General features: G+C 40.1%; 1 protein-coding gene across 1 annotated transcript; it reads left to right on the forward strand.

Moving 5' to 3' along the window:
* Positions 1–478: 478 nt before the first annotated feature.
* On the forward strand, positions 479–8449 carry LRRC66 (leucine rich repeat containing 66; the record flags this gene model as incomplete). Its single annotated transcript, XM_080343854.1, has 4 exons — positions 479–974; positions 3348–3517; positions 4192–4522; positions 5829–8449. The coding sequence occupies 4 exons, from the start codon at positions 479–481 to the stop codon at positions 8252–8254; spliced, it is 3423 nt and encodes a 1140-aa protein (XP_080199980.1). The 3' UTR covers positions 8255–8449.
* Positions 8450–9908: the final 1459 nt, after the last annotated feature.

The following is a 9908-nucleotide window of genomic DNA, read 5'->3' on the forward strand; positions in this document are numbered from 1 at the left end:
TTGTAAGAATATAGTTTCTCATTACAAATACGTTGTTGTGTTACTGACAGGGAAACTAGTGTTTTATTAATTCTAAGTATGAAAATCATTCCACACCTATTTGTCATGGATTGTATCTGGTGGACTTTGCTCCGTGGTAATTGTGTATGATACCTGAAGTTCAAAAGTCTTCACTTTTGTTAGTTCACAAGTTCCTGAGAAGCTGCGTTTCTTGACCAAAGGGCTGGAAAAGAAAGAAAAGGTTTGGATTGTTTTTTCGGGAAAGGTGGAGGGAGGGGGAAGGTTACCAGTTTATGAATGTTCTTTTCGAAACGTACCTAAGAATCCAGAACTGCATGTTTAAGGCAAACCGTTGGCAAAGCTTTGAGTATTATTTGTCTGGTGCTGAATTTTTTTTTCATGTCAAAGTATTTCTGCTTTCTATTTAACTCTTGTTATGCTGAACTTACCATAATTTTACATTTTATATATAGATACTATGGATAACCTTCACTTGAGTGTCATAGCTGTGATCCTTTTCTTTAATCTCCCCGGATCAGTGGGAACCAAGTCCCAGTGGGTTCTTCGTGACACACATGACGGCTCAGCCTGCCGCTGGGATGGGGACCTCTCAGTCAATTGTTCTTTTACCGGAATATCTGCTATTCCAGAAGACTTACCACGAAGAGCAATAACAGCTGATTTTAGTTACAATAATATTAAAACTTTTAAATGTACTGATGGAAGAAAAGAAGAATGGATGCTAAAACACCTGAATCTCAGTAACAACCTGATTTCCGAACTCTCCTTAACTACTTTTAGAAATTTACCTGTTTTAGAAACTCTAAACCTCAATGGTAATGCCATCCACACCCTCACGCTGGACACACGTGTCCCTGGGCACGGGTCTAGTAAGTGTGGAAAAGGCTGTTGTGTCCTGCCTGCTTTGAAAGTATTGTCAGCTGAAAGAAATAATCTTAACACAGTTCCAAGAGGTAAGCACTTCAGAATTTTTAAGGACCTCACTCCAAAGGGGTAAGTTGGGTTTGGGTATGGTTCGGTACATCTTGCTGAAGTCAGAATGTGGCTCTCATGTAGTTATGCTTAAGGTGAGGGTAAGTAAGTTACACCTGAGTGCAAATACGGAGACTGAAGCAAATGGGTTGGTTTGGATCAGTTGGAGTTTTTTGTACAGTCTTTGCAATCATAACGCCCTAACATCGGTCAAATACAACCACATTTATCCTCTGAGAGCCCAAGCAGTCATTTTCCCTGTATAGAAAGGGAGATAAGGATCTTTGGAAAAACACCGCCCTCCACAGCCCAGTTGTGAACCTTAACAGCAAGAAAATTATGAATCATGAGTTTCATATTACTTTTCAGAAGAAAGTCGCTACTCTTAAATAAACCCTGCTCCAATTTCGGTATTTCACAAAGACAGGAAAATGCATTTTGTTCAGTCAAAACAATTTTGCTCTATGCTGTCTGACACCCATGAAAGTGTCACCTTCTAGTAACAAGAGGGGGCTGTAAGTTTTCAATAAACATTTAGAAAGTGCTTGTCACTGAACTGTGCCAGACATCACAGCCTTTGTGACAGTCTCTGTCCTTGGAAACAGATGGTTCGCATTGTCCAAATAGTGTTTAAATGAAGCAGAAGCTGCAGTACAAGCAACATGATCCTATATATTGTTTGCTGAATTTAATTGATCTCTGATAACATAATCAGGTTCGTTAGCTCTAGATTTTGAAAATACTGGGGGGGGGAAAGGGAGGGCAGCAAACCAAAACCCCACTTCTCTCACAAAGTTAGTCAAAGGGAACAATTTTGCACCTACACAGGGTCCTCGAAGTTCTATTTTTCTCTTTTTTCATACTAAATAATTCTCTGGCATGCAGGAAAGCGTGTTGCTTAATCATTCTGTAGTATCTGTAAGGTTTCCATATAGACAGTATAGAAAAGCTTACATTATAAAATACATTGATGCAGATTTTGTTTTGATAAATATAACTATACATTACAGGATGCCTCAGTGGGTCAGACAGATCAACTCTTTTCTATCAGAGACTCAATTTTTAGACGTTCAAAGTCAAATTGCCATGCGTCACCTCACCATACTCCAAGTTATACTTAAATCCCATAATATTTTAAATACATCCTCAGAACTATTTTCCCTGCTCTGAAATACTTCACTAACATTCTAGTCTGTAACCCTGTAAGAAAAGACAAACTCAAGTGCTAAAGCCAAGGGCTTTGGCCACAGAGAAACCCTTCCCACAGCCTCTGCCCCAGTGCTGAGCTGCTGCCCCCGCTGCCGCACCAGGGGCTGGTTTTGGCACCAATTTAGCTTCAGGGAAGCACCGAACAACAACTCTTCATGCAGGTACAAGGAAGAGCTGATGAACTGCCAGAACTTGTGAATGCCCGTCCTATCACCTACCTCTAGTTTTACAGCAGGAATGAATCATTCTCTCTGCTTTTCACAATAAACCCAAAGATGAATAACTCAGCAAACAGAACAGCAAACCGGAACAGGAGATTTCCAGTGAACCAGATGACACCAAGGGCAAAAATTTTAAGGAGAATTAGTAGCTCGTCAACAGTGCTTTATGATAAAAAAATCAATTTAGAGTGACATTCGGGTGTTACAAACTGTGGTGATACTGAGTGTTCAAGTCCCTGGAACTTGCAGGCTGGAGCTCTGTGGCTGCCTGCACAGCACCTAAGAAAAATGAGGTGTCTCCAGTATTCAAAAGGGCAACTTATGCAAGACAGGTGCTGTTGTGTCTAAGATATGCTGAAGAATATACTCTCAGGCAGACTGGCATAAGCAACATGGTTTTGTTTTCAGTCAAGTTTACATCCTATGAATATGGGTCAAATAATTCCACATATGAAAAAAAAACCAACATGAACCTGCAGATGGCAACGAATAGGAGATATTGTATCACATTTTGCATCTCCATCTTTTATTTGCAATTAACGCATTTGGATTTTCTAAACTGAGTGTATTCCACCCGTTTCACACTCCTCCCTTCCTACCTGCAGCTGTCCAGAGAAGCGTGCCCCAGGTACAGAGAGCACAGTCAGAATAATTCTGACAGCACAAAGGAATGTTACTGCCTTTATGGAGATGTGCATTTCTAAAACACGCGTTGGTTGTGAATGTATTACGTGCCTGCTGTTGATGCTACACAACTTTTAGAACAGGACAACCACAGAATATGAAAAGCCTGGTAACTGCTCAAACCCTGCAGCTCCTCATTGCAGGAATAGAAGGAATTTTGTCACAAAGAATTTTAAAAAGCCACTTGACACACCTGGGAAAACATGAACATGAAATGTGAAATAGTTTTGCTCTTCCTAGGACTAGGCCTGCTGCCATCTCTACAAAGCGTCCATTTGTCATCCAATGGCATACGACAGATTGGGCTGGGGGATTTTCAGAACTGTTCACAGCTGAAGGACATCGACTTGCAAAACAACGAGATAACTAAAATTCATCCAGATGCCTTCAGGGATCTCCACAAATTACAGGTGGTAAAGCGAAATTACTTGCAACCGTTCCAATGTTTTGTGTTAATCACTAGTAAATACATTAATTATCAGCTACTCAGCATTATTATATTGGTCTTTGATTATTATCTGGACATGTTCCTGTGTGACCTCACCTAGGCGTTCCTGCTCTGGCAGGGGGAGTGGACTAGATGATCTTCTGAGGTCCCTCCCAATCCCAAACATACTGTGATACTGTGATTATATTAGTATACGATTATAAAAACTAAAGCAAATGGTGAAAATAATAATTACTTGTTTATAATATATATTTGCTTTTCATATACAGGGAAACAGACAGACTTGTAAATATACAAAATATAACCATACATTCATCATTTATCTGTGCCACAAACCAACCCATAACTGGCTCAAACACACACGTCCTTTTCTACCCCATCCCTTCCATGGCAAGAGCCCTGCAGCTTCCCATTCACACAAGGATAGTCTACAACAGGAGAACACTAAGTATACCAACATTTAAACTTTTCATTTAAATTAAAAACCTTAGAACAGCATTCTTGAAATCCTAACCAGATGTATTGTTCCCGTAACCACAAAAGTCATTGTACACTAAAATAAACGTAATTGTTGACATTGCAATTAGGATTCCATTTTAAGGCTTATCAAATTCATTCTGAATTATTTCCAAATAGGTCGTGGATCTCCGTGAAAACGCTCTGACAACCCCTCTACCACAGCTATTAATCAGTTTGAACTTCTTTCAACTTGAAGTGGATTTGTCAAGTAACGCCTGGATATTTAACTGCAGACTAAATGCTTTCAAACATTTATTGCGTTTTCTTTTTGACTCCACGAGGAAAAAATGGAGGATTTCATACAATAAATCTGCCAACAACTCTCAGAAACCTCTGCTATACCTTTCAAGTTCCCATTTAAACTGCAGTGACAGTGTTTTGCTCAAGCGGGCTGTAATCCCAATGGGGAAGACATCTGTGCTAAACTGTGACCCGGACACCGCCAGGGGTATGTAAAACAGGGACTCTATCCAGACGCTGCTAAAATCCAAATGCATGCAGAATGATCAAAGAAATCTGGTTTAAGAAGTAGATTTCTAAAGATAAAAACAACCAAACAATTTAACATACAAATCATTTCATTAGAAAGTGGTATACCAGTTAGAATATTTGAAAGTCATAAAAAAGTCTCCATTCCCTTCCTTCATTAAACTAGTAAGTGATGCCAAATTACACACAGATAAATTCCAGTAAGTAGCATGCTGCAAATGTATCAGTTAATTCTGGAATGCAAACAAAGGACAGAATAGTGGGGTGGCACTTCTGGGGCACACAGAAAACTGAGAAGAATACAATAGTGTTTCTAGTGTTCAGTTACAGCAAAATGGAAGTTTATTTGCAAGGAAAAGCATTCATATTTCTTCTGAAAAAGCACAGGTGCTATAGCACACAGCGCACTTAAGAAATTAATTCAGCACTTACAATTAATATAGAACACAAAAGTGTATTTGTCATGTGCCATAAGGCAAAACCGTTTAATGGAACAGCAGCACTTTGAGACGGGAAGGTTTTCTGCCTGGAACACTCTGTCCCCAAAGGAAAATACCCAGGGTCTATCAGAAATGCCACCCGCTTCGTCTGTTAACAAGGGAAGTCAAGGAAACTCTGATCATGGGATTAAAAACAGCGCAGTGGATGGCACCAAACCCAAACTGGGAACACAAGCAGATCCAAAAGCAAAGGTGTACACACACCCTGAAAAGCACTCCAAAAGCCAGCAAGCGGCTGTGGCCTACGGTAGCTCAAGTTTGGTACAATATAGGTAGAAACGCCCTTGGTTTTCAAACCTGAGGTAGTCAAAGCAGTAACTACAGGTCAATAACAGTGTCTGGAACACTGACGGTCCAGCAGTGACGTTTTGCTTCACGGCTGCGCACGTGAGCACAGCCATGCTGGAGAAGGGCTGGCTGGAAACGGGGATCTCGCACGAGGGACATCAGTGGATGTTTCCAGTATCACCCAGAACATACTTACATAACTTCAGTGACCTCGTCCCTCACCCACACCATTCTTCTTGTAAAGTCTGCTATTAACACCCCATCTGTCCTGCATTTTAAATGTGTGTGGGGTGAAACAGATGATGGTTTAACAAGATACTTGGTATTATGTCAAATGACTACGGATGGATAACAAGAAAATTGATTTTATAATAGATAGTTAAAATTATCAAAGCTACGTCAGAGTATGTCCTTATAGAAATAACTTGCAAATCAAGTATCCTATAAAGATTAAATTTGTATTTTGTTTTATTTCAGGCAATGGAGTCTCTTGGTGGACACCAAAAGGCAGCATTTCAAAAGATAACAATCTTCCTCATGTGACACTGGATAATATGAATAATTTAGTAATATACAATGCTGAGAAAACTGCTGAAGGGTTGTATTTGTGTATTCTTAATACAACAAAGAAGAAATATCTCATCTACAAGGTACAGGTGAAAGAAAGTGTTTCGACATTTTTGCTTAGAAGAGCCCGGGACACTAACAGCGTTTTCAGAAAAGAAAGAACAGAGCAAGACCTTGCGTTGGCCGTCAGCCTCTCGGTGCTCATTACGTTTGTCTGCGCTTTTTGTCTGGGTGCTTTTGCCAGACCCCACCTTGTGAGCCTGTGGAGGCGCATGCAAAGGAACAAAAATTCAAGTTCAGAACATACTTATTCTAATCAAGCTTTTTCAGACGGAACCTTGAGCAGAGAGCACTCTGCAGGCCAACCAACAAACACACAGACTCGTTTGTTCATTTGTGATGAGAATTCTTCAAGAAACACATACGTCAGTCCTACAGAAACTACTTTGTATGAAAACGTCACTGATAGCGGTGTATATGCACCAAATACTGAAGAGTACCAGACACAAAGCGATGAGATCAATGTGAAAAAAAGCCCTGTGTTTTCAGACAACAAAGCTAGTACCAGCAATGATGAAAATGTAAATGTTGATGATAACGGACTATTTTCTGCAAGGATAGATTACAAGAACATCTATGAAGTAACACCAAGAAAATTAATGAGTAATGACATTTCATTACAGGAAGATGCAAAATATGCAAATAATGAAGACTTGGAGAAGAGCAGGTTCCCTCCCATGACTAGGAGACTGAACAGTGACTCATACTCAAATCACACCAGCTCTTCGGATTTAGGTTTATCTTTCACAGGCGACACCAGCTGTGTGTTCCCCACCACACCAACACAGGCGGCTGCACAAGAGCCCAGCAGCAGCAAGGTGAGCACCAGCTCTGCCCTGCTGCGGTCTGAAGTTTCAGCAGGTGTATTTGGCGACAGTTCTTCAGATGAAGGGACTCCCTTCACAATGAGTGACTGCAGCTCTTTAGCAGACTCTGAACTGGAAGAACCTGGTGTTAGCGACAACCTGCCAGCCTGTCAGTCGTTACTAGATGGGGCTGACATGAACAGTGGAACTGGAAAGTTCTCAACACTACCCGAGTCTCCAAACATTGATGCTGAATTTCGGCATATTGGGAAAACTGAAGACAAAAGCAATGCGTATTTTGAAACCACTATTAATTACAGATCAGATACTGTCATGCCTGAAGCAGCATCACCTCATGCTGATACATGCAGTGACCATGCAAGCACGCCAGATTCAGACACAATTAGTTCTTCAAGTCAAGAAGTTCCTGATACGTTTGAACATTTCACCAACCCAGAGCCAACAGTACAAAACTCCATTTCTGATTCTCTCCACAAACAAAATATAGACTTCAGTAAAACGTTACTTTCATTAAAAAATGTTCCCACAAGTGACACAGATACAGAGAACTCTCCTGAAGCAGCTGAATTGCAGCCGTATCGGTTTCCCACTGAACCTCAGCATTCCCTCAGACTCAGCCCCACCGAACAAAAAGAAAATGCACCAGAGGGAAGTCCAGACGAGCACAGAGGTGGGATCTCCTCTGAAAAGAATCATAGTGAAGCGGCCATTACATTAAGAAGGAACACGAGCACATCTGAGGATGATGATGATTTTATTTTTGCTCCCACTGATACTGGTTTGAATGAAATTGTTAAAAAAACATCACTACTGCGTTCCAGCAATGAGTCACCTCTTCAGTCTCTGCCTGAACACACAACTGAAGAACATTTCATGGTTATTACAGAGAAAGAAAACTTGTTACCACAAGGGACACAGGTGAATACAACTAAGGCCTGTGCAGATAAAATGCAAAGAGGTTTAAATGAGAAAGACTGCAATGGATGCACAGAATTACAGGATACCGGCGACAGCCCTCCGCCCAAAGAAACGCAGGCTTGCAATGCGATGGCAGATTTCCTGCGCCTTCCCTCTTCTGGGAAACCACAATCAGTCTTCAACACAGAAGATTGTTTCCAGCTGGATCAGAGTGACAAGAATGCATGTACCTTCTCAGTCCCACAAGACTTCTTCAACGACAGCACACGATACGGTCCATGTTCATTCCCAGAAAAGACTGCAGGAGATCCAGTCTCCAAAAGCAGCGATTCCAGCAAGGCGGAGGATGACGCTACTTTGACAGGACAGGAGAACAATTCTACAACAGCTGTCAACCTCCAAAATTCAAGTGAAAAGCTCAGTCAGAAAAGTCAGACCCATTTAGGACAGGGACAGTTTTTTGTTAAGAAGAAGAGAGCATTTGATGGATTTGCTAATATTTTGCAAAGCAGAACAAACTTCAATAGTTGAAACACGAGAGTGTAATACTTAACTCCCACAGTGTTTATGTCATACAGTAGCTCCAAAGAAACCAATCAACCATGTCTTAAAATGAAATTTGTGACTTATTAATAACTGTTAAATGCCATGGTTGGTTGGGGTTTGGGGTTTTGTTTGTTTTCGTGGGTTTTTGTTGTGTTTTTTATTCTTTCCCCTCAGTACAACTATCTATCTGCCTTTAACTTCAGAAATGCAAGTTGTAGATTAGACTTAACAATGAGATGTGTAATATAAAGCCTGGATGCATCTAATTTAGTAACACTGTAACTCCAAAGGGTAATTCGGGCCAGAAGCCATGGACTTGTGTTTAGAAGGGCACTTGTAAAAAAACAAAAATAGACTTTATGAAAAACAACTCATAGCTACTCAAATGAGTAAACTACTCAGTAGTTGTAATTATTAAGCTTTTGCTAAGTTATAATATTTTTTACTTTCTCACCATTGTTGGTACTAAGATATTCAGTTCCTTTAGAATTTGCCACTGATAAGCACTGTTTTATTTTTCTCTGTATAAAATACATGTAACACTGAAACTATTATTACATTATTGCTATTCTTCTGCTTTCCTATGGGACTCACGCCATACAGTGAAATAGTACATATTACTGTCTTCTGCTTTTTGAACTAAATTTGTGGATTAAAAGTCTCTCAATTTCCAGTTTTGCAAAGACAGGTAAAATCCAAAAAGTATTCCATTATAGTAAAAAATTACTCTTTAATTTGGCAAGACAGAGAGATTAATGCAACCCTTCCTTCCCAAAGAATCTGAATAGAATTCAAACCTTGCAGAAAAGCTGTTTACGGAGATCCAGCTACTGATGGGAAACCACCTGCAGTTTGCAGATGTGATGACATGGGCAGAGTGATTAAAAAAAAAGACCATATACTATTACTAAGCTGTAATTCTCTACAAAAAAGGCTCTTATAGCCACTTCAGAATTTTACTGAGAGGGGACAATCAAGAGCAGCTCAAAACTGCTGTATTAGAATATCAATAGCTTGATATACGGTAACTTTTTCAAAGCAAAAAGATAACAAATGTAAAACATTTTTTTCTCTGAATATGGCCCAAGGCCCTTTTACCATACACAGAATCACTGACATAGTCCTTGAAGGGGAATGTCGTCACGAACTGGAACAGCCCCAGGTTCCCTGGAAACGCAGGAGGCTGGCCAGCAGCTCTGGGAAAACTGTGACGAAGACACGATTCACTAAAAACTCCAAACAGAAGGAACATGTTTCAGTTGCAGCAGATGAGGAGCAAGTCCAGTGGCAAGGTACGTTTTTGAAACTATATTTAAAGAGAAAGCTAGGAAAGAACAAAGAGATGCTGACAGAAGCCAATCATTTTAACTTCATGTACTTGGACCTAAAAAAACCCCACGTATTGCAAATACTTACAGGGCAAGAAAGAGCAGCTAAACGAGACCAGTGCTGATACTATTTCATCTCTTGAAAAATGTTTTCTCTAGTGTCTTTGAGTTCCTTCTCAATAATTGTTTTACACATCTAGTGTCACAATTATCAGTTACACGTTTACTGAGCCAAGTCACTTACTCTTTTATCTCCTATTGGCTTGTTTGTTGTTGGGGTTTTTTGTGGAGTAGTTTTTTGGTGGGGTTTT

This window comes from Nesoenas mayeri (genome assembly GCF_963082525.1).
Source record: "Nesoenas mayeri genome assembly, chromosome: 4".
In the NCBI taxonomy this organism is placed as follows: Eukaryota; Metazoa; Chordata; class Aves; order Columbiformes; family Columbidae; genus Nesoenas; species Nesoenas mayeri.